Source organism: Oncorhynchus clarkii, chromosome 18 (assembly GCF_045791955.1).
Source record: "Oncorhynchus clarkii lewisi isolate Uvic-CL-2024 chromosome 18, UVic_Ocla_1.0, whole genome shotgun sequence".
NCBI lineage: Eukaryota > Metazoa > Chordata > Actinopteri > Salmoniformes > Salmonidae > Oncorhynchus > Oncorhynchus clarkii.
Window position 1 is genome coordinate 56,122,198 of NC_092164.1, and position 25,644 is coordinate 56,147,841.

At 42.8% G+C, this 25,644-nt stretch overlaps 2 protein-coding genes across 5 annotated transcripts in view; both read right to left on the minus strand.

Moving 5' to 3' along the window:
* LOC139373730 (protein PALS2-like) overlaps positions 1-9,277 on the minus strand; it is an 86,559-nt gene extending 77,282 nt beyond the window's left edge. The window contains exon 1 of one of the 4 annotated variants that reach the window (XM_071114641.1): positions 9,162-9,277. The gene's annotated coding sequence lies outside the window, so the exon portion shown is untranslated. The remainder of the gene's footprint in view (positions 1-9,161) is intronic. The other 3 variants (XM_071114642.1, XM_071114644.1, XM_071114643.1) reach the window with 3 other exon arrangements.
* A 5,730-nt stretch (positions 9,278-15,007) lies between these two features.
* LOC139372731 (pro-neuropeptide Y-like) lies at positions 15,008-17,587 on the minus strand. The gene is made up of 4 exons (XM_071112527.1): positions 17,538-17,587; positions 16,923-17,110; positions 15,526-15,615; positions 15,008-15,289 (listed from the first exon to the last, which is right to left on the minus strand). Exons 2-4 carry the CDS (start codon positions 17,108-17,110, stop codon positions 15,265-15,267), a joined length of 303 nt encoding a protein of 100 aa, XP_070968628.1. The 5' UTR covers positions 17,538-17,587; the 3' UTR covers positions 15,008-15,264.
* Between the last annotated feature and the right edge of the window lie 8,057 nt (positions 17,588-25,644).

Consider the following 25,644-nt stretch of genomic DNA (forward strand, 5'->3'; position numbering starts at 1 on the left):
CCGGGCGCAGTGCACGGTGCCAGGTGCACGGTGTTTCCTCCGACACATTGGTGCGGCTGGTTTCCAGGTTGGATGCGCGCTGTGTTAAGAAGCAGTGCGGCTTGGTTGGGTTGTGTAAACAATTGGACACCACAAAAAAGGGGTAAAAAATGTTTTAAAAACAAAAAAAAAGAAAGGCAGGGTAGGATAGATATAGATCTGTAGCAGTTTGGCTCTAGAGTGTCTCACCCTTTGAAGAGGGGGATGACCACGGCAGCTTTCCAATCTTTGGGGATCTCAGACGATACGAAAGAGAGGTTGAACAGGCTAGTAATAGGGGTTGCAACAATTTCGGCTGATAAGGGTCCAGATTGTCTAGCCCTGCTGATTTGTAAGGATCCAGATTTTGCAGCTCTTTCAGAACATCAGCTATCTGGATTTTGATGAAGGAGAAATGGGGAGGCTTGGGAAAGTTGCTGTGGGGGGTGCAGGGCTGTTTGACCAAGGTAGGGGTGGCCAGGTGGAAAGAATGGCCATCCGTAGAAAAAGGCTTATTGAAATTCTCAATTATTGTGGATTTATCGGTGGTGACAGTGTTTCCTGGCTTGAGCTGGGAGGAGGTGCTCTTATACTCCATGGACTTTACAGTGTCCCAGAACTTTTTGGAGTTTTTTCTGCAGGATGCAAATTTCTGTTTGAAAAAGCTAGCCTTTGCTTTCCTAACTGCCTGTGTATATTGGTTCCTAACTTCCCTGAAAAGTTGCATATCGCGGGGGCTATTCGATGCTAATGCTGTATGCCACAGGATGTTTTTGTGCTGGTCAAGGGCAGTCAGGTCTGGAGTGAACCACGGGCTATATCTGTTCCTGGTTCTAAATTTTTTGAATGGGGCATGCTTATTTAAGATTGTGAGGAAAGCACTTTTAAAGAATAACCAGGCATCTTCTACTGTCAGAATGAGGTCAATATCCTTTCAGGATGCCCGGGCCAGGTCAATTAGAAAGGCCTGCTTGCTGAAGTGTTTTAGGGAGAGTTTGACAGTGATGAGGGGTGGTCGTTTGACTGCAGAAAGGTGGATTTTTAAAAGTAGAAGCTCAAATTGTTTGGGCACAGACCTGGATAGCATGACAGAACTCTGCAGGCTATTTCTGCAGTAGACTGCAACTCCGCCCCCTTTGGCAGTTCTATCTTGTCGGAAAATGTTATAGTTAGGGATGGAAATTTCAGGGTTTTTGGTGGCCTTCCTAAGCCAGGATTCAGACACGCCTAGGACATCTGGGTTGGCAGAGTGTGCTATAGCAGTGAATAAAACAAACTTAGGGAGGAGGCTTCTAATGTTAACATGCATGAAACCAAGGCTTTTACGGTTACAGAAGTCAACAAATGAGAGCGCCTGGGGAATGGGAGTGTAGCTAGGCACTGAAGAGGCCTGGATTAACCTCTACATCACCAGAGGAGCAGAGGAGGAGTAGGATAAGGGTACGACTAAAGGCTATAAGAACTGGTTGTCTAGTACGTTCGTAACAGAGAGTAAAAGGAGCAGGTTTCTGGGTGTGGTAGAATAGATTCAATGCATAATGTACAGACAAGGGTATGGTAGGATGTGAATACAGTGGAGGTAAACTAGGCATTGAGTGACTATGAGAGAGGTATTGTCTCTAGAGACATCAATTAAACCAGGTGAGCTCACCGCATGTGTGGGAGGTGGGACAAGAGGGTTAGCTAAGGCATATTGAGCAGGGCTGGAGTCTCTACAGTGAAATATGACAATAATCACTAACCAAAACAGCAATGGACAAGGAATATTGACATTAGGGAGAGGAATGCATAGCCGAGTGATCATAGGGTCCAATGAGTAGCTGGACGGGCTGGAGACATGGAGATTCAGACAGTTAGTGGGCCAGGGATAGCAGAAGGGCCTTAGAGGGACGTCGCGATGAAAGAAGTCTGTTGTAGCCCCCTTGTGCAGTTACGTCAGCAGACCAGTCGTGATAGATCAGCAGGGGTCCGTGTTGTAAAAGGGTCCAGGCCAATTGGCAAAATAGGTATTGTAGCCCAAGAAATTGACTGATGGACCACTTCAGCTAACAGTCTGGTATGCTCTAGACAGCTAGTGTGCTGCGGCTAGCAGATAGGCATTCATGGGACGTCACAACGGAGGAGCCTGTTGAAAAAAAAACTTGTGCGGATTACGTTGGTAGTCCAGTCGTGATGGATCGGCGGGGCTCCGTATCGGCAATAAAAGGGGTGTAAATAAGGAATAGGGTGCCATTTGGGACGGTCCCTGTCCCTCTTTGGGTGTGAGACAGAGGTTGTGTCTACACTTGACACTTACATACAACTTCTGCTATCAGAAAACAAAGATCGTATTGAAAAGATTGGTCTAGAAGCACAAAAGTCTCTTTGTATTTGTATTTATTAATGATCTCCATTAGTTCCTGCCAAGGCAGCAGCTACTCTTCCTGGGGTTTATTAATGATGCCCATTAGTTCCTGCCAAGGCAGCAGCTACTCTTCCTTGGGTTTATTAATGATGCCCATTAGTTCCTGCAAAAGCAGCAGCTACTCTTCCTGGGGTTTATTATGGATCCCCATTAGTTCCTGCCAAGGCAGCAGCTACTCTTCCTGGGGTTTATTAAGGATGCCCATTAGTTCCTCCCAAGGCAGCAGCTACTCTTCCTGGGGTTTATTAATGATGCCCATTAGTTCCTGCAAAAGCAGCAGCTACTCTTCCTGGGGTTTATTATGGATCCCCATTAGTTCCTGCCAAGGCAGCAGCTACTCTTCCTGGGGTTTATTAAGGATGCCCATTAGTTCCTGCCAAGGCAGCAGCTACTCTTCCTGGGGTTTATTAATGATGCCCATTAGTTTCTGCCAAGGCAGCAGCTACTCTTCCTGGGGTTTATTAAGGCTTCCCATTAGTTTCTGCCAAGGCAACAGCTACTCTTCCTGGGGTTTATTAAGGCTTCCCATTAGTTTCTGCCAAGGCAACAGCTACTCTTCCTGGGGTTTATTAAGGCTTCCCATTAGTTTCTGCCAAGGCAACAGCTACTCTTCCTGGGGTTTATTAAGGCTTCCCATTAGTTTCTGCCAAGGCAACAGCTACTCTTCCTGGGGTTTATTAAGGCTTCCCATTAGTTTCTGCCAAGGCAGCAGCTACTCTTCCTGGGGTTTATTAAGGCTTCCCATTAGTTTCTGCCAAGGCAACAGCTACTCTTCCTGGGGTTTATTAAGGATGCCCATTAGTTCCTGCCAAGGCAACAGCTACTCTTCCTGGGGTTTATTAAGGCTTCCCATTAGTTTCTGCCAAGGCAGCAGCTACTCTTCCTGGGGTTTATTAAGGCTTCCCATTCGTTTCTGCCAAGGCAACAGCTACTCTTCCTGGGGTTTATTAAGGATGCCCATTAGTTCCTGCCAAGGCAACAGCTACTCTTCCTGGGGTTTATTAAGGATGCCCATTAGTTCCTGCCAAGGCAACAGCTACTCTTCCTGGGGTTTATTAAGGCTGCCCATTAGTTCCTGCCAAGGCAGCAGCTACTCTTCCTGGGGTTTATTAAGGATGCCCATTAGTTCCTGCCAAGGCAACAGCTACTCTTCCTGGGGTTTATTAAGGATGCCCATTAGTTGCTGCCAAGGCAGCAGCTACTCTTCCTGGGGTTTATTAAGGATGCCCATTAGTTCCTGCCAAGGCAACAGCTACTCTTCCTGGGGTTTATTAAGGATGCCCATTAGTTGCGGCCCAAACACATGAAGGCACTTACATCACACATAAAACAAAAAAGATAAAACAGTACATTATTGTACATTACATTACTACACCACTACATATCTACAATACAAAATATATAATACCACTATAAAACAATATTACAATGTACGTGTGTGCGTGTGCATGCATGTGTCTGTACCTGTGTGTGTGTGTGTGTCTTCACAGTACCAACTGTTCCATAAGGTGTATTTGTATCTGTTTTTTAAATCTGATTCTACTGCTTGCATCAGTTACCTGATGTGGAATAGAGTTCCATGTAGTCATGGCTCTATGTAGTACTGTGCGCCTCCCATAGTCTGTTCTGGACTTCTAGATTGTGAAGAGACCTCTTTTGCATGGCTGTGTGCTAGTAGTTTAAACAGACAGCTCAGTGCATTCAGCTTGTCAACACCTCATGTTTGCTGGACTCATAAATGCTAGCCAGCTAGCTAATATTTAGAAAATATATATTTTTTGGGCTAGAGTTATGCTAACCAATTTGCAATCCCTGTACTGTTGTTTGCTAGCTTGCTGGCTAGCTACAGAGGTTAGCTGGCTAGTTAGCTACAGTAGTTAGCTACTGCCATTAGTTGTTGTTGTGTTATCATATTGTTCCTATTCCACCGCTTGTAGAATGCATACTGGCATTTGAATATAGTGAGGGAAAAGGGAATACTGACACACTGTGGACACGGTAGACACATTTAACTGTAGATGTAGAAGCATGATACGTTCAGAATTCCATGACCACAACTCTAAGATCAGAATACTGAAGCTGCATGAACTGTCACGTCTAGACATGGCCAGACATGAGTTTGAGGCTAAGGTCACATTGGTCTCTCTGGCTGTTCTTGTGTGATTCATTCGGGGGAAAGCAGGAGCCTGCTGCTAGTCCGCTGTATTCTTTTCCTATAAGGGCAGCAGAGCATTAAGTAAACAAACTGTAAACCAACCAGTACAAAGCCAAATACTCTGCCTACGTGCACAGAATAAGGGAGTCACAAAACTATATAAACACACACAGACACACACACACACACACACACACATTACACTGACACAAAACCCGCACACATTCACATACACTACATACGCACACACACACGCATACCAAAAACAAGCACACACGCACATGCTGACACGACACAAACACACACGCTTTTAACTTCATCATATGCTGCTACTAAGTTTTTCTTTTGCTCGTATTATCTATCCTGATGCCTAGTCACTTTACCCAGTCTTCATGTACATGTCTACCTAAAATACCTTGTACACAGAGTTCTGGTACTGGTACTCCCTGTAGATAGCTAAATGTATGTGTATTCTAAAATACCTAGTACCCCTACAGAGTGTTCTGGTACTGGTACTCCCTGTAGATAGCTAAATGTATGTGTATTCTAAAATACCTAGTACCCCTACAGAGTGTTCTGGTACTGGTACTCCCTGTAGATAGCTAAATGTATGTGTATTCTAAAATACCTAGTACCCCTACAGAGTGTTCTGGTACTGGTACTCCCTGTAGATAGCTAAATGTATGTGTATTTTATTCCTGTTGTTATACTATTTTTATTTTTATTATAATTTTTTCAAATGCATCATTGGGATACAAGCATTTCACGGCTAAGTCTACACCCATTGTATTTGGTGCATATGGCATATACAAATTCAGGCTGTTCTGAGGACAACTCAAAATTAGGAAGGTGTGCTTAATGTTTTGTACACTCAGTGTATGTCAGTGTTTGTCATGGAAAGAGCAGGTGTTCTTAATGTTTTGTACACTCAGTGTAAGTCATGGAAAGAGCAGGTGTTCCTAATGTTTTGTACACTCAGTGTGTGTCATGGAAAGAGCAGGTGTTCCTTATGTTTTGTACACCAAGTGTGTGTACTACTATATACACTACCGTTCAAAAGTTTGGGGTCACTTAGAAATGTCCTTGTTTTTGATGAAAAGACAATTTTCTGTCCATTAAAATAACATCAAATTGATCAGAAATACAGTGTAGACATTGTTAATGTTGTAAATGACTATTGTAGCTGGAAACTGATTATTTTTTATGGAATATCTACATAGGTGTACAGAGGTCCATTATCAGCAACCATCACTCCTGTGTTCCAACGGCACATTGTGTTAGCTAGTCCAAGTTTATCATTTTAAAATGCAAATTGATTATTGGAAAACCCTTTTTCAGTTATGTTGGCACAGCTAAAAACTGTTGTTCTGATTAAAGAAGCAATTAAACTGGCCTTCTTTAGACTAGTTAAGTATCTGGAGCATTTGTGGGTATGATTACAGGCTCAAAATGGCCAGAAACAAAGACCTTCTGAAATTCATCAGTCTATTCTTGTTCTGAGAAATTAAGGCTATTCCATGCGAGAAATTGCCAAGAAACTGAAGAGCTCATACAACGCTGTGTACTACTCTCTTCACAGAACAGCGCAAACTGGGTCTAACCGGAATAGAAAGAGGAGTGGGAGGCCCCGGTGCACAACTGAGCAAGAGGACAAGTACATTAGAGTGTCTGAGAAACAGATGCCTTACAAGTCCTCAACTGACAGCTTCATTAAATAGTACCCGCAGAACACCAGTCTCAACGTCAACAGTGAAGAGGTGACTCCAGGATGCTGGCCTTCTAGGCAGAGTTTCTCTGTCCAGTGTCTGTGTTCTTTTGCCCGTCTTAATCTTTTATTTTTTTTGGCTAGTCTGAGATATGGCTTTTTCTTTGCAAATCTGCCTAGAAGGCCAGCGTTGTACAAGATCTTCAGTTTCTTGACAATTTCTCGCATGAAATAGCATTAATTTCTCAGAAAAAGAATAGACTGACGCATTTGGGAAGAAAGTTATTTGTTTCTGGCCATTTTGAGCCTGTAATCGAACCCACAAACGCTGATGCTCCAGATACCCAAATAGTCTAAAGAAGGCCAGTTTTATTGCTTAAATCAGAACAACAGTTTTCAGCTGTGCTAACATAATTGCAAAAGGGTTTCTAATGGTCAATTAGCACAAAACGTGCATTGGAACAAAGGAGTGGTGGTTGCTGATAATGGGCCTCTGTAGATATTCCATAAAAAATCTGCCATTTCCAGCTGCAATAGTCATTTACAATGTTAATAATGTCTACACTGTATTTCTGATCAATTTTATGTTATTTTAATGGACAAAAAATTGCTTTTCTTTCAAAAACAAGGACATTTCTAAGTGACCCCAAACTTTTGAACGGTAGTATACATACAGTATACAGTACCAGTCAAAGGTTTGGACACACCTACTCATTCCAGGATTTTCTTTATTTTGACTATTTTCTACATCATAGAATAATAGTGGCGACATCAAAACTTTTACCAAATAGGGCTATCTTCTGAGTAGCATCCCAACCTTGTCATAACATACCTAATTGGCTTAAACACATTAAGAAGGAAAAAAATTCCACAAATTAACTTAACAAGGCACACCTGTTAATTGAAATGCATTCCAGGTGACTACCTCGTGAAGCTGGTTGAGAGAATGCCAAGAGTGTGCAAAGCTGTCATCAAGGCAAAGGGTGGCTACTTTGAAGAATCTCAAATATAACAAATATTTTGATTTGTTTAACACTTTTTTGGTTACTACATTATTCTATATGTGTTATTTCATAGTTCTGATGTCTTCACTATAATTCTACAATGTAGAAAATAGTAAAAATAAAGAACCTTTGCATGAGTAGGTGTGTCCAAACTTTTGACTGGAAGTATTCAGTCCCTTTTCTCAGTTCTTTGTTGAAGCACCTTTGGCAGTGATTACAGCCTCAATTCTTCTTGGGTATGACACTACAAGCTTGGCACAACTGTATTTGGGGAGTTTCTCCCATTCTTCTCTGGAGATTGTCTCAAGCTCTGTCATTCTACAATGTAGAAAATAGTCCAAATAAAGAAAAACCTTGGAATGAGTAGGTGTGTCCAAATGTTTGACTGGTACTGTATTTATAAAAGAGAGAGATCCACACTATGAAGTTGGAATAATACTGTGAACATTTTAAAATGATGATTATGCCCTTTTAGTGTTGGAGCTGTTTGAAAAGACTGCCTTACATTTCAGCCTGTTCTAAAGGATTGAATTTTGACATGACCTGGCAGTAAATTAGTTAATAGACCAATAAGAAAGAGCACTCCAAAACTCTCTGCCAATAACAGCTAGTTTTCAGTTTTTCCCCTCCCCACAAAATTCTTGCTTGGGAAATTGGTCTTTGCTAAGAAGCTATGTTACTTCTTGACCATTTTAATTGAAAACAATCACAGTAAGGTACTTAATTGTTACCCTGAAATGATTTGATATTGACATAACAGCTGATTTGGACCTTTAAGATGGACTGATTGCAACATTCATCCCCCAGTATGTTGCTTATTTACAGGGATGACCCCCAATCACCCTAGGACTAGACCAGACAGAAAAAAAAAACTAATAGCTGAGTATAAAACCTGCCTAGTGACACCATGACCCAAAAATTACAATTGATTACAGGCAAAAGGCTCATTCACCTAACCTTTTTATAGTCAGTGATATTCTCAAACTCAGATGGTCATTAAGTAGTGACAGACAGGAGAAAGACAAATCTGAGAGGGAAAAACAATAGGATGGGTCTACTGCCCTCTGCCTCGGGCCAGACTTTGCCATGCCAAGGCTATACCCGAGCCGATCACGTCCATTCACGAGCTCAGCACAAATAAACAATGCCTGATTGTTGTGGTCAACAAACAAACAAACAAACAAACAACCGTGGTTTGTCTCATTCCCTGCTTGGCACGGGCATGTTTCGCCTATCTAATCGTTGTACGCAACGCTCCTCTTCTAAATACAGCTCATTTTCTCTGCTGGTGTTGTGCGGGATTTTATAATGGGATAGTGGGACTGCCTCTGCCACTTCCTCGCGCGCACACGTCCTATCAGCGGCACGAGAAATACACGCACAGATCCAGTTACCGCACATAGAAATAGATCGATATCCGGGAAATAACGACTGGGCGTACAAGTAGTCCACATCCGTGCCAAATTATCGGGTCGTTTTTGCTGTCAATTGTTCGCGATTACGGTGATCTCGTCACACACGTGCGGCCATTTTTGTTACCCATCCAGGGCATTGTAGCCGGCATATTTGAAGAGTATTATTATGTAGACTTTCACATAGTCAAGATACTGTGGAGAAAAGGCATAGAATAAGCACTCAAAGCATGAGCAAGGCAATCACATTGGACGAGAGGTAAGCCCTTCCCAATAAATATCCTACAGACACACACACACACACACACACACACACACTAGGAAAGCACATAGGGCTGGACTTCCTTACGTGCATAAGTCCATCTTTGAGACCAAAAAGTCCGCTTTTCCTTCCATATAAAGTTTCTCTCCAGAATTAACTTTAATCGACCATTCTAAACCATGTCTCCGTGCCGTGACTTACCGGTAATTGTGTATGTAAGTTAGCGGTGATCCTCTATGGCTGTCCCGGTTGGAAATTCAAACCCCCTTAGCTGTCGTGGTCCCACAGCTAACTAACTATCCGTGAATACACAATGTCAATCAAAACATTAGACCGCGCCCCCATTGGTGACGTACGTCGGAGATGGACGAATCATAGTCGAAGTCCATCCCCCACATCCAACGATGGATAGATACAGTGCAACCATTCAGAATATGAACGATTTTAGAATTGAAAGTTAAACATTGTGATTGTTTCCTTCCCAACACTTCAGTCATGGGAATAGATGTAATAGCCTTGCCTATCAGTCTTCATGTGTGAAGTAGGCTGTGGAATAGGCTACAATGATATGTACTGTGGACCATTACAGTAGTAGACAATGGCTTGTTGAGTTGATGGAATTAAATTGTGTGGGAATTATAAAATTGGATTACCTAGAAATTAGAGGACATGATTAGGAATGTGGTTTCTATATACCATTTGAGACTAGCTGTAGTATTAGCCTGCAGTAATAGCCTGTAGTAATATCCGGTAGTAATAACCTGTAGTAATAAACTGCAGTAATAGCCTGTAGTAATAGCTTGCAGTAATAGCCTGCGGTAATAACCTGCAGTAATAGCCTGCAGTAATAGCCTGTAGTAATAGCCTGCAGTAATAACCTGTAGTAATACCCTGCAGTAATAGCCTGTAGTAATAACCTGTAGTATTAGCCTGTAGTAATAGCTTGCAGTAATAGCCTGTAGTAATAGCCTGTAGCTTGCAGTAATAGCCTGTGGTAATAGCCTGCAGTAATAGCCTGCAGTAATAGCCTGTAGTAATACCCTGCAGTCATAGCCTGTAGTAATAACCTGTAGTAATAGCCTGTAGTAATAGCTTGCAGTAATAGCCTGCAGTAATAGCATATAGTAATAGCCTGTAGTAATAGCCTGCAGTAATAGCCTGCAGTAATAGCTTGCAGTAATAGCCTGCAGTAATAGCCTGTGGTAATAGCCTGCAGTAATAGCCTGCAGTAATAGCCTGTAGTAGTAGCTTGCAGTAATAGCCTGTAGTAAGAGCCTGCAGTAATAGCCTGCAGTAATAGCCTGTAGTAATAACCTGTAGTAATAACCTGCAGTAATAGCTTGCAGCCTAGGACCATGCCCCAGGAATACCTGACATGATGACTCCTTGCTGTCCCCAGTCCACCTGACTGTGCTGCTGCTCCAGTTTCAACTATTCTATTCTGCCTTATTATTATTCGACCATGCTGGTCATTTATGAACATTTGAACATCTTGACCATGTTTTGTTATAATCTCCACCCGGCACAGCCAGAAGAGGACTGGCCACCCCACATAGCCTGGTTCCTCTCTAGGTTTCTTCCTAGGTTTTGGCCTTTCTAGGGAGTTTTTCCTAGCCACCGTGCTTCTACACCTGCATTGCTTGCTGTTTGGGGTTTTAGGCTGGGTTTCTGTACAGCACTTTGAGATATCAGCTGATGTACGAAGGGCTATATAAATACATTTGATTTGATTCAGTAATAGCCTGTAGCCTACAGTAGTATCCTGCAGTAATAGCCTGTAGTAATAGCCTGTAGTACTAGCCAGTAGTAATAGACTGCAGTAATAGCTTGCAGTAGTAACCTGTAGCCTGCAGTAATAGCCTGCAGTAATAGCCTGTAGTAATATCTTGCAGTAATAGCCTGCAGTAATAGCCTGTAGTAATAGCTTGCAGTAATACTCTACAGTAATAGCCTGTAGTAATAGCCTGCAGTAATAGCCTGCAGTAATAGCCTGTAGTAATAGCTTGCAGTAATAGCCTGTAGTAATAGCCTGCAGTAATAGCCTGTAGTAATGGCCTGTAGTAATAGCCTGTAGCCTGCAGTAATAGCCTGCAGTAATAGCCTGTAGCCTGCAGTAATAGACTGCAATAATAGCTTGCAGTAATAGCCTGCAGTAATAGCCTGTAGTAATAGCTTGCAGTAATAGCCTGCAGTAATAGCCTGCAGTAATAGCCTGCAGTATTAGCCTGTAGTAGTAGCTTGCAGTAATAGCCTGCAGTAATAGCCTGTAGTAGTAGCTTGCAGTAATAGCCTGCAGTAATAGCCTGTAGTAAGAGCCTGCAGTAATAGCCTGCAGTAATAGCCTGTAGTAATAACCTGTAGTAATAACCTGCAGTAATAGCTTGCAGTAATAGCCTGTAGCCTACAGTAGTATCCTGCAGTAATAGCCAGCAGTAATAGACTGCAGTAATAGACTGCAGTAATAGCCTGTAGTAATAGCCTGTAGTAATAGCCTGTAGCCTGCAGTAATAGCCTGCAGTAATAGCCTGTAGTACTAGCCAGTAGTAATGGCCTGCAGTAATAGACTGCAGTAATAGCTTGCAGTAATAACCTGTAGCCTGCAGTAATAGACTACAGTAATAACCTGTAGTAATAGCCTATAGCCTGCAGTAATATCTTGCAGTAATAGCCTGCAGTAATAGCCTGCAGTAATATCTTGCAGTAATAGCCTGCAGTAATAGCCTGTAGTAATAGCCTGTAGTAATAGCCTGCAGTAATAGCCTGTAGTAATAGCCTGTAGTAATAGCCTGCAGTAATAGCCTGTAGTAATAGCTTGCAGTTATAGCCTGCAGTAATAGCCTGCAGTAATAGCCTGCAGTAATAGCCTGTAGTAATAGCCTGCAGTAATAGTCTGCAGTAATATTCTGCAGTAATAGCCTGTAGTAATAGCTTGCAGTAATAGCCTGTAGTAATAGCCTGCAGTAATAGCCTGTAGTAATAGCTTGCAGTAATATTCTGCAGTAATAGCCTGTGGTAATAGCCTGTAGTAATAGCCTGCAGTAATAGCCTGAAGTAGTAGCTTGCAGTAATAGCCTGTAGTAAGAGCCTGCAGTAATAGCCTGCAGTAATAGCCTGTAGTAATAACCTGTAGTAATAACCTGCAGTAATAGCTTGAAGCCTAGGACCATGCCCCAGGAATACCTGACATGATGACTCCTTGCTGTCCCCAGTCCACCTGACTGTGCTGCTGCTCCAGTTTCAACTATTCTATTCTGCCTTATTATTATTCAACCATGCTGGTCATTTATGAACATTTGAACATCTTGACCATGTTTTGTTATAATCTCCACCCGGCACAGCCAGAAGAGGACTGGCCACCCCACATAGCCTGGTTCCTCTCTAGGTTTCTTCCTAGGTTTTGGCCTTTCTAGGGAGTTTTTCCTAGCCACCGTGCTTCTACACCTGCATTGCTTGCTGTTTGGGGTTTTCGGCTGGGTTTCTGTACAGCACTTTGAGATATCAGCTGATGTACGAAGGGCTATATAAATACATTTGATTTGATTCAGTAATAGCCTGTAGCCTACAGTAGTATCCTGCAGTAATAGCCTGTAGTAATAGCCTGTAGTACTAGCCAGTAGTAATAGACTGCAGTAATAGCTTGCAGTAGTAACCTGTAGCCTGCAGTAATAGCCTGCAGTAATAGCCTGTAGTAATATCTTGCAGTAATAGCCTGCAGTAATAGCCTGTAGTAATAGCTTGCAGTAATAGTAATAGCCTGTAGTAATAGCCTGCAGTAATAGCCTGTAGTAATGGCCTGTAGTAGTAATAGCCTGCAGTAATAGCTCTACAGTAATAGCCTGTAGTAATAGCCTGCAGTAATAGCCTGCAGTAATAGCCTGTAGTAATAGCTTGCAGTAATAGCCTGTAGTAATAGCCTGTAGTAATAGCCTGCAGTAATAGCCTGCAGTAATAGCCTGTAGCAGTAATAGCCTGCTAGTAATAGCCTGCAGTAATAGCCTGTAGTAATAGCTTGCAGTAATAGCCTGCAGTAATAGCCTGCAGTAATAGCCTGCACCTGTAGTAAGCTAGCCTGTAGTAATAGCCTGTAGTAATAGCCTGTACCTGTAATAGTAATAGCCTGTAGTAATAGCCTGTAATAGCTTGCAGTAATAGCCTGTAGCCTACAGTAGTAATAATAGCCAGCAGTGCAGTAATAATGTAGTAATAGCCTGTAGTAATAGCCTGTAGCCTGCAGTAATAGCCTGTAATAGCCTGTAGTATAGCCTGCAGTAATAGACCAGTAATAGTTGCAGTAATAACCTGTAGCCTGCAGTAGACTACAGTAATAACCTGTAGTAATAGCCTATAGCCTGCAGTAAAATATCTTGCAGTAATAGTAGTAATAGCCTGCAGTAATATCTTGCTGTGCAGTAATAGCCTGTAGTAATAGCCTGTAGTAATAGCCTGCACCTGTAGTAATAGCCTGTAGTAATAGCCTGCAGTAATAGCCTGTAGTAATAGCCTGTAGCCTGTAATAGCCTGTAGTAATAGCCTGTAGTAATAGCCTGCAGTAATAGCCTGTACCTGTAGTAATAGCCTGTAGTAATAGCCTGCAGTAATAGCCTGTAGTAATAGCTTGCAGTAATAGCCTGCAGTAATAGCCTGTAGTATTAGCCTGCAGTAATAGCCTGCAGTAATAGCCTGTAGTAATAGCTTGTAGTAATAGCCTGCAGTAATAGCCAGTGTGTAGTAATAGCCTGTAGTAATAGCCTGTAGTAATAGCTTGCTGCCTGCAGTAATAGCCTGCAGTAATAGCCTGCAGTAATAGCCTGCAGTAATAGCCTGCAGTAATAGCCTGCAGTAATAGCCTGTAGTAATAGCTTGCAGTAATAGCCTGTAGTAATAGCTTGCAGTAATAGCCTGTAGTAATAGCCTGCAGTAATAACCTGTAGTAATAGCCTGCAGTAATAACCTGTAGTAATAGCCTGTAGTAATAGCCTGTAGTAATAACCTGTAGTAATAGCCTGTAGTAATAGCCTGTAGTAATAACCTGTAGTAATAGCCTGCAGTAATAAATAATAATAATAATACAAATATGACAGGCTAGAATCACAAAAGGTCCTATTGCCCTATTTCTTATTAGACATTAATTTGCACTTGCACTGAGTTTTCCAGATATGTGGGCTAGTTATAGTTCAGAATTCACCATAACAAAAATAATATCAGTCAGAAATATTCAGTCATCAAAATTCATAACATTTTGAATGACATCTTCTCTGCTTTCTCCTCTATTTCCCTCACCTTGTCCTCTTTTATCTGTCTCAAATATGTATAGATTCCCCTCCAAAAGCAGTCTACTCATCCTACACTTGTTGGTATGACAATCATTCGATGTTGACTGGTTGGGTAATATGACAAAGTGTTACCAACACATGAGGTTGGTGGCACCTTAATTGGGGAGGATGAGCTCGTGGTTTTGGCTGGAGCGGAATAAGTTGAATGGTATCAAATACATCAAACATATGGTTTCCATGTGTTTGATGCCATTCCATTCACTCCGTTCCAGCCTTTTTTATGAGCCGTCCTCCCCTCCGCAGCCTCCACTGGTTACCATGGTTATTCCAGTCCAATGAACAGTTCATTACAAATGTCCCAATTATAGTATAATATTTCGTATACCTTTTTTCATCAACACTATGTGAGAGAGGCTTTAGGCTTTCTACAGGGAAGCTGCCTGGCTGGCTTGTAGCTACTCTGATTTCAGGCCAGGTTTCACCTTCACATCGTGTTAAATGCAATAAGACATATCAACCACAAGAGTGCGCCCTTAGCCACCAAATTGCAAATTGTCCAGAAAAGAGTAGAGTGCAAACTGGGTTCTAATACCTCTCCAGGGATTGCAAAGATGTGTATTGTGAGTGTCCGCATGCACATCCTTTAAAGACGTACTACCTCTTCAGTATAATGTAGAAAGCCAGGAGGAACCTTCATTTCCTCTCTTGGCTAAACACTCATTTGAAATAAGTTTATAATAACAGCAAAGAAGTAGATCCGTTATATAATGAATATTTAATAGCACAGTTTTACCATACAATCAATAATTCTCTCCCCTGACTTACCAATGTAGGGGTGACTTAAATAAGACTCTGTACATATGCAGTTAGTTATCTGGCACAGGAGTAGCCTCTGGATGGGGGAGAGCGGGATGTATGGTGCTAGCTGGGGTTGTTAGGATGGGGTATCGGCCATGGTGAGGCGGCCGTGTTGTTGAGGTCAGTATATCGTTGTGGCGATGGTAGGGTGCTGGACGGAAACAGTGACACGGTTACCACAACGACGGTTCATCATATCTGCGGAGGAACAAATCAAATAACAATTATGTGCAAACTGCCATTAGACCAGAGGAACAGATCCATTCAAATAGTGTTTTGTTAAGTATGTCAATATCTAGGCACATGCATGCAATGCTATAAACAGTGGATCACTTACACATATACCTGCCTACACTTTACTCGCTACAAAACATGAGTTACTCACAGATGTACACACACACACATCCGTGTGCACACACACACAGTGACGGTACCTGGACTGTGGGAGCGTATTTGTGCTCTCCTTTAGCAGCAGTTCTGAGATCAGTGAATCCAGAGTGTCAGGGCTGGACCTCTTCCCATACCTGAGAGAGAGAGAGAGAGCAAGAGAGAGATAGAGCAAGAGAAAGAGAGAGAGAGAGAGAGAGAGAGAGAGAGAGAGAGAGAGAGAGAGAGCGAGCAAGAGAGAGAGACAAAGATGTCATGAGAGTGAAACAGGAGATGGTGAGACAGGAATTTCATACTTCTCATTGACTAAACTTCAGGAACTAGACCTTCTGTGTACCCACATGAGATAACTGACCATACTATAAATGTTCTATGGCCAATATTAATGTAAGTCTGGTTATTGAGACCTGTCCTAATAGAGCCCTTCTGTATAATAATAAATTATTGTTTTGTTGGTTGTCAGCTCTGCTCTTCTAATGGAATTTGTAATGACCCTTTCCCACTCTTAACGTCAACACTAACAGAAGAAACACATCCACAATACAAGCTGAAACTGTTAATGATTATAGCCTCTGAATCTAAGCAGGGTTCTTCCTGGTCGGTCCCTGGATGCCAAAACAGATGCAGCTGGAAGTGGTTTTGGACGGCCAGTAAGAGGCACTCTTTCCCCTAGTAAAAATAAATACAAATATAACTATTCCCTTGGTTGTTGCTGTAAATGAGAATGTATTCTCTGTCAACATACCTGATAATAATTAAATAAAATACTAATTTCACACTGAGATTTGTGAATAGAGTGTGACTGAACGGAGGGTGAATTGCCTTATATGTGGTATGACGATAATTAAGCATCAGTGGGGTGCTGCTATGGAATTAAAGATGGTGTTTCATCTAGACAACACACAGCATACTTAACAACAAGTTTGCACTGGTTTAATGTGACTCTTCTTTATTGTTTTAGTCTCCTTTATTATTTTAGTCTCCTGAATTCATGATTGGATTAGTTGGTATTTGGAATAGAGCAAGAAATGACACCATTATTAGACATACAAACCAGCTACACATGGGTTAATTCACTTTAAAAGGGTCCCATATATTTAGACCCCAAGATGGTTAGTTATTGAGTTTAGAAGTTTTAGATGTACAGTAGTCTGATATATAGTTTGATATTAATCATTTGATTTCTTCACTTCCATGTTTTTGCTGTTTCTTTGAAGTGTTCATTTGTAGACCTACAGCACTTTCAGGTTTGGGCTGTAATTTGTTTGTATGAAAGGCGCTAACAAATACGTTTATAATCACAGTATCATTATGTTTTTTTAACGAATTAGACCTATGGCTTACTCATAAAAGAATATCTAAGGATATTCACAAACAAAACGTTCAGCCTTATAATTTCTTCATTTACAACACCAGTTTGTCACACCCGGGCTGAAGCACTCACCTCTGCCTTGTAATGAGGTTGATGTAATGTCTGAGAGCGGAGTAATACTTGGCAAGTTCCCCTGCCGGCGCATCTTCGCCGGGGTTTTCAGGTTTGACCGGGTAGCCTTCCGCGAGCGTCCCGATGCATATAAAGGTCCAGGCGAGGAGAGTCAGTGCGCCCAGCCAAGTACTCAAGTTAGGATGCATCTTTAACAGGAATCAAAAGAGAAAAATATCAGAAAACTACTTTGCACCATATTAACCATTTCATTGTCAAGGCTCTGAATTTCTAAGGCTATGAAATCATATAAAATGTATACCAGGGAAAAACTTGAGACCTTGAAAAGTCAGAAGTTAAGTATGTTCCCTATCTGTTGTCGGCATTAACCGAAGGATACCTATACTGATATGTTTTTGTTGTTTAAAATGTAATTTATTTTTATTTGACTTCCTCGGATTAATTGTTTAAAAATGTCAGTTTCAGTGAAGGGAGTGAAATTGGTTCATGAAAGCTTTATAGAAAACCCTTAAAACCTATAGGCCTATGTATAGAAAGGTTAGACAAAAAGGTTACACAAATTATCCTAAACTAATCTTGTTTAAGAATGCCTATAGATGTAATAGAAGTACTTACATTGAGTTGAGGGTTTAGAGGATGGTTTAGGTAGAAGTTGTCCTCAGGCGTTATCTGCTCCTGTGCGTTCTGGAGGGTACCCACTCATGGGGCGCGATTTTTATAACGCGCAGTGCAAGGATGGGCAGGGCGAGTGAAAAAAAGTATCCAAATCACCATTCCGGAAAGGTGCACGGACAGACACGTCACTGTAAGCTGTCATCACACATTTTAAACAACATTTATGATTGATTGAAAAAAATCACAATAGCAGCGGAAATTAATGTAATTTTTTCTCTCTCTCAAACGAATACATTTCACTCTGGAGTGGAATAAACTGGGTTGAAGCGACATGGCACAAATCCAAGACCAATTTATAACGTGATGATTAGGATGGACTGGGAGTTTGATGACAGGACACTGAGATGTGCACCCTCAACAAGAGAGGGAACTCATTGAAATATAAATTCAATTATCATTTACTTTTGAGTTGTTTTAGAGATCTTTCATCTGATCTCATGAAAAGTTTTTATTTTTCTCCCTTCTGGGTTGTCAATATCAACATAATTGTCTCACTTTGGGACGTGTTTATTGTTTCTAAAACCTCCATTAAATGCAGCACGCACTCACACACCCAGCTATACATATAACCAGTCAAAAGTTTGGACACATCACCTTCTCATTCAAGGGGTTTCTTTATTTTTACCATTGTAGAATAAAACTGAAGGTTTGCACACTCAATGCCAAGAGTGTGCAAAGCTGTCATCAAGGCAAAGGGTGGCTGCTTTGAAGAATCTCAAATATAAAATATATTTTGTTTTGTTTAACACTATTTTGGTTACTACATGATTCTATATGTGTTATTTCATAGTTTTGATGTCTTCACTATAATTCTACAATGTAGAAAATAGTAAAAATAAAGAACCTTTGCGTGAGTAGGTGTGTCCAAACTTTTGACTGGAAGTATTCAGTCCCTTTTCTCAGTTCTTTGTTGAAGCACCTTTGGCAGTGATTACAGCCTCAATTCTTCTTGGGTATGACGCTACAAGTTTGGCACACCAGTATTTGGGGAGTTTCTCCCATTCTTCTCTGGAGATTGTCTCAAGCTGTCAGGTTGGATGGGGAGTATCACCGCACAGCTATTTTCACGTCTCTCCAGAGATGTTAGATCAGATTCAAGTCCGATTCAAGGACATTCAGAGACTTGTCCCAAAGCCATTCTTGCATTGTCTTTGTCACGACTTCCGACAAAGTTGGTCCCTCTCCTTGTTCGGGCGGCGTTCGGCGGTCGAAGTCACCGAACTTCTAGCCATCGCTGATCCACTTTTAATTTTCCACTGGTTTTGTCTTGTCTTCCATCACACCTGGTTCCAATTCCATCAATTACATGTTGTGTATTTAACCCTCTGTCCCCCCCCCCCCCATGTCCTTGTCTGTAATTGTTTCTTGTAGTGCTTGTGCACGGTATGTTGGTATTACCGGGTTTTGCTTAACCCATTTATTGTATTGTTCTGTTGACGGTGCTTTATGGATATTAAAGGACACCGTTGTAAATCAGTTTTCGCTCTCCTGTGCCTGACTTCTCTGCCGCCAGTACACACCTCACTACAGTCTTGGCTTTGTGCTTTGGGTCATTTGTTCTGTTGGAAGATGAACCTTCACCCCAGTCTGAGGTCCTGAGCGCTCTGAAGAAGGTTTTCATCAAGGAACTCTCTTTACAACCTCAGGAGGCTGAAGAAATTTGGCTTGTCACCTAAAACCCTCACAAACAGATGCACAATTGAGAGCATCCTGTCGGGCTGTATCACCACCTGCAACTGCACCACCCACAACCACAGGGCTCTCCAGAGTGTGGTGCGGTCTGCATAACGTGTCACCGGGGGCAAACTACCTGTCCTCCAGGACACCTATAGCACCCAATGTCACAGGACGGCCAAAAATATCATCAAGGACAACAACCACTCGAGTCACTGCCTGTTCACCCCGCTACCATCCAGAAGGTGAGGTCAGTACAGGTGCATCAAAGCTGGGACAGAGACTGAAAAACAGCTTCTATCTCAAGGCCATCAGACTGTTAAATGGCCATCACTAGCACAGAGAGGCTGCTGCCTACATACAGACTTGAAATCATTAGCCACTTTAATAAATGGAACTCTAGTCACTTTAATAATGGCACTTTAATAATGTTTACATATTGTGGCGTACAGCAGGTCAGCCACCAAGGGAAGACTCGTCAAGGCCTGGGACAAAGTACTTCGACCCCACCAGCAGTACGCAGCGGCCTATTTGGATGAGATCATCATCCACAGCCAAGGTTGGGAAGAGCACCTGACGCGCCTCCAGACGGTGCCGAACGCGCTCAGGCAAGCTGGGTTGACAGCGAACCCTAAGAAAAGCAAACTAGGGTTCGAGGAGGTGGAGTACCTGGGGTATTTGATCGGACGGGTGAACGTCAAGCCCCAGGATAGGAAGGTTCATGCGATATGTGACTGTCCCGTTCCACGCACCAAGACACAGGTCAAGTCTTTCCTGGGACTGGCAGGATTATATAGCCAGTTTATTCCCAACTTTGCGGCTATAGCCTCCCCCTCACCAATCTAACCAGGGCCCGCCTCCCGAAAACAGTGAAATGGACGGGCAAGATAGAAGCGGCTTTCAGGCGCCTGAAGGAAGCGCTGTGCTCCCATCCGATTCTCGTAAAGCCCAATTTCCAGGTGCCAATGTTGGTCCAGACGGATGCATGTGACACGGGACTAGGGGCCGTTCTATCCCTGATACACGATGGGGAGGAGCACCCCATCATGTACATAAGACGAAAGCACTGTATTGTTGAGAAAGAGTGTCTAGCGGTGAAGTGAGCGCTAGATACTCTCAAGTATTACCTGTTAGGTACCCACTTCACCCTGGTCACTGACCATGCTCCCCTGGTCTGGATGGCCAGGGGAAGGGACACAATCGATCGGGTCACCAGGCGGTCCCTTCAACGCTTCTCTTTTTCTGTTGTGCACAGGTCAGGGGCGAAGCATGGAAACACACTGTACAGGTCAGGGGCGAAGCATGGAAACACACTGTACAGGTCAGCGGCGAAGCATGGAAACGCACTGTACAGGTCAGCGGCGAAGCATGGAAACACACTGTACAGGTCAGGGGCAAAGCATGGAAACACACTGCACAGGTCAGGGGCGAAGCATGGAAACGCACTGTACAGGTCAGCGGCGAAGCATGGAAACACACTGTACAGGTCAGGGGCAAAGCATGGAAACGCGGATGCCCTATCGAGAAGGGAGACATACGTCGCACTGATGAGTAGTCCTCTCCCCGACAGAGCTAAGGGGGGGGGGGGGGGGGGGGGGGGTACAGCAGATCAGCCACCAAGGGGGAGACTCGTCGGGCTCTCCGGCCAGGATTAATTGGGGCTGATTGGGGTTGGTGAGTAATTAGGGGCTGATTGCTCACCAGCTGGACGAGTCCCATAAAGCTGCCAGAAGGGCAGCACTCGGGAGAAGGGACTGGGGGAAGAAAGGTTGCTCCCGTATAGTTGGGGACGGTTTGAGAGATAAAAGGAGGGAGCTCAGTTTTTGTTCCCCACAGGAAACAGCAAGACCCAGAGCCCAGAAGACGGTATCCCGGAGAGGGTCTCATGCAGGGGACCTATTATTTTATTTTGGTTTGTTATTCAAATAAACACCCTTGAAACCGAGCTAATCCTACTCTGTCCGTGTCTGCTCTGTGTAAATGTTTTGACCAAACCCCCTGGTCTGCCACAATATCTTGCATTACTCATCTTATATGTATATACTGTATTCTATACTATCTATTGCATCTTAGCCTGTGCCGCTCTGACATTGCTCATCCATATTTATTATTCTTATTCCATTCCTTTACTTAGATTTGTGTGTATTAGGTATTTTTTGTGGAATTGTTAGATATGACTTATATTGCTGCACTGTCTAGAAGTACAAGCATTTCGCTACACTCACAATAACATCTGCTAACCATGTGTATGGGACCAATAAAATTGTATTTTATTTTTCTTTGCTCCTTCCATCATTCCCTCAATCCTGACTAGTTTCCCAGTCCCTGCCTCTGAAAAACATCCCAACAGCATGATGCTGCTACCACCGTGCTTCAACGTAGGGATGGTACTAGGTTTCCTCCAGACATGATGCTTGGCATTCAGGCCAAAGAGTTCAATCTTGGAATCCTGTTTCTCATGGTCTGAGAGTATTTAGGTTACTTTTGGCAAACTCCAAGCAGGCTGTTGTGCCTTTTACTGAAGAGTGGCGTCCGTCTGGCCACTCTACCATAAAGGCCTGATTGATGGAGTGCTGCAGAAGAGGTTGTCCTTCTGGAAGGTTCTCCCATCTCCACAGAGGAACTCTGGAGCTCTGTCAGAGTGACCATCGGATTTTTGGTCACCTCCCTGACCAAGGCCCTTCTTCCCCGATTGCTCAGTTTGGCCGGGCGGCCAGCTCTAGGAAGAGTCTTGGTGGTTCAAAACTTCTTCCATTTAAGAATGATGGAGGCCACTATGCTCTTGGGGAGCTTCAACGCTGCAGACATGTATTTGTACCTTTCCCCAGATCTGTGCATTGACACAATCCTGTCTCGGAGCTCTACGGACAATTCCTTCAACCTCATGGCTTCGTTTTTGCTCTGACGTGTACTGTCAACTGTGGGACCTTATATAGGCAGGTGTGTGCCTTTTCAAATCATGTCCAATCAATTGAATTTACCACAGGTGCACTCCAATCAAGTTAAAGAAACATCTAAAAGCTGATCAATGGAAACAGGATGCACCTGAGGTAAACTTCCAAGTCTCATAGCAAAGGGTCTGAATAGTTACGTAAAGAAAGTATTTCTGTTTTTAATTTGGAAAACATTTGCAAAAATTTACAACAACCTGTTTTCGCTTTGTCATGATGGGGTTTTGTGTGTAAATTGCAGAGATTTTTTTTATTTAATCAATTTTAGAATAAGTCTGTAACGTAACAAAATGTGGAAAAAATCTACGGGTCTGAATACTTTCCAAAGGCACTGTATACATACACATACTGAACAAACATATAAAAGCAACATGCAACAATTTCAAAGATTTTACTGAGTTACAGTTCATAACTAAATCAGTCAATTGAAATAAATAAATTACCCTTATTAATCTATGGATTTCACAACTGGGAATACAGATATGAATCTGTTGGTCACTGATACCTTTAAAAAAAGTAGGGGCGTGGATCAGAAAACAAAACAGTATCTGGTGTGACCACCATTTGCCTCATACAGCGCTACACATTTCCTTTGCATTGAGTTGATCAGTCTGTTGACTGTGGTCTGTGGAATGTTGTCCCGCTCCTTTTCAATGGCTGTGTGAAGTTGCTGTATATTGGTCGGGAACTGGAACCAACTGTCATACACGTCAATCCAGAGCATCCCAAACATACTAAATGGGTGACATGTCTGGTATGCAGGCCATGGAAGAGCTGGGACATTTTCAGCTTCCAGGAATTGTGTGCAGATTCTTGCGACATGGGGCCATGCATTATCATGCTGAAACATGAGGTGATGGCGGCGGATGAATGGCACAACAATGAGCCTCAGGATCTCATCACGGTATTACTGTGCATTCAAATTGCCATCGATAAAATGCAATTGTGTTTGGTGTGAATAGCTTATGTCCATAACCCCAAAACCCCACCGCCAACCTTGGGGCACTCTGTTCACAACGATGACATCAGCAAACCACTCGTCCACACAACGCCATACACTCTGTCTGCCATCTGCCCGGTACAGTTGAAACGGGGATTCATCCTTGAAGAGCACACCAGCGTGCCAGTGGCCATCAAAGGTAAGCATTTGCCCACTGAAGTCGGTTACGACGCCGAATTGCAGTCAGGCCATGGCCCTGGTGAGGAAGACGAGCACGCAGATGACCTTCCCCGAGATGTTTTCTGACAGTTTGTGCAGGAATTCTTTGTTTGTGCAAACCCACAGTTTTATCAGCTGTCTGGGTGGCTGGTCTCAGACGATCCCGCAGGTGAAGAAGCCGGATGTGGAGGTCCTGAGCAGGCGTGGCTACACGTGGTCTGCGGTTGTGAGGTTGGTTGGACGTACTCCAAAATTCTATAAAACAACGTTAGAGGCGGCTTATGATAGAGAAATCAACATCAAATTCTCTGCCAACAGCTCTGCTGAACATTCCTGCAGTTAGCATGCGAATTGCACGCTCCCTCAAAACTCCCTCAAAAATCTGTCGCATAGTGTTGTGTGACAAAACTACACATTTTAGAGTGTACTTTTATTGTCCCCAGCACAAGGTGCACCTGTGTAATGATCATGCTGTTTAATCAGCTTCTCGTTATGCCATACCTGTCAGGTGAATAGATTATCTTGGCAAAGGAGAAATGCTCAGCAACAGGGATGTCAACAAATGTGTGCAAAAAAATGGAGAGAAAAAGCTTTCTGCGCATATGGAACATTTTGGGGATCTTTTATTGCAGCTCATGAAACATGGGACCGACACTTAACATGTTGCGTTTATATTTTTGTTCAGTATAAACTATATCATTGTATATCATTGTCACATACACAGGATAGGTTCTGTGAAATGTGTTGTAACACTATCCTTAATCGCCCCCTCAACTGAAGATAATTATTATTCTGATGTGAAAACTGAATATGGTCGTAGCCTGAGCATCATCCCCATCCTACGTCCTCCAACATATCTCACGTCATGACAGCACAAAACACATCCTCCTGATTGCAACTTTAGGATGGGCAGCACATCCGAGCACCGAATCCCAGATAATTCTATAGACAAGCTATACCATTGAGCCTGATACGGAATTAAAGGAATTATGAGTGGATATTGAATGACGCTCTCAAATCATAGATGAACTTCCCCTGAATGCTATTTAAAGTGTTATTACAGTAAGAGGTTTGTGTAGATAGTGCGTCAGCTGGGTGGATGACGTGCCAAGCTATCACATCACACTTGAGTTAAGGTATTTTGTTGTAACGCTGCTCTCTTTTCTCTCTGTCGGATGTGGTGGAATGCGAAGGTTATAAAAGCTGCTGTTCAATGAAACTCACATCACAGCGTTCATGGGTGTGTGTCTGTGTGTGTGCATGTTCGGTGTGTGTGTGTGAGCGCGTACGAGTGTGTTTGTGACCTGAATGAACTGCAGTGACAGTATATTGAACTCATATCTGTATCTATCGGTCCAGGGTTGGTGGAGAGTGAAACATTACATGTTGGACATAATGTTACAAACATTATTACATGTGGATCATGTCAGCATTACAGACCCTATGTCTCGCACACACAGCAGATGTCATAGTCTACGCTACAACGATGAGGGGAATTCTCTAAGAATATATTGTTACATACACCGGATAGGTGCAGGGAAATGTGTTGTTTTACAGAGTCAGCCATTGTAGTACGGCACCTCTGGAGCAAATTAGGGTTAAGTGCCTTGCTCAAGGGCACATCGACATATTTCTGTTGAAAAAAGGGACTTGTGGTCCCCTTGGTGCTGGACCAAAACATCTGTCCCCAAGGAGTAAATATACCACTGACATGATTAATTCACTAATATTTTACTTTCCTCTTCCTTATTCAAAGGAGGAAGCAAAATCAGAACCAAATTTAGAACAATCAGAACACTCCACTCATGTTTTAACTGATACCCTGAGGGGGTCTTTGGCCGAAGCTGTAAATAACATGTTCCAAAGGAAATCTGTTTGTGTGTGTGTGTGTGTGTGTGTGTGTGTGTGTGTGTGTGTGTGTGTGTGTGTGTGTGTGTGTGTGTGTGTGTGTGTGTGTGTGTGTGTGTGTGTGTGTGTGTGTGTGTGTGTGCATGTGTTTGTGTGGGTGCGCATGTGATCTGCATCACAGAGTCAGTAGAGGGTCTGGATCAGAAACCTGCATGGTTACAGGCTGAGACAGGTCAGTGGGCATTAGACCCTCTACCATCACTCCTTCAACACTTTGAGAAACAGAAGGAAGAAAGATGAAGAGAGAGAGGAGGGGGGGAGGAAGAGAGAGACAGACACACATACCAATTCAAACCTACAACAGACAAGAAAGAAAGGGTGTATCCTTGGGGAAAAGGATGGCTTAAAATAAATG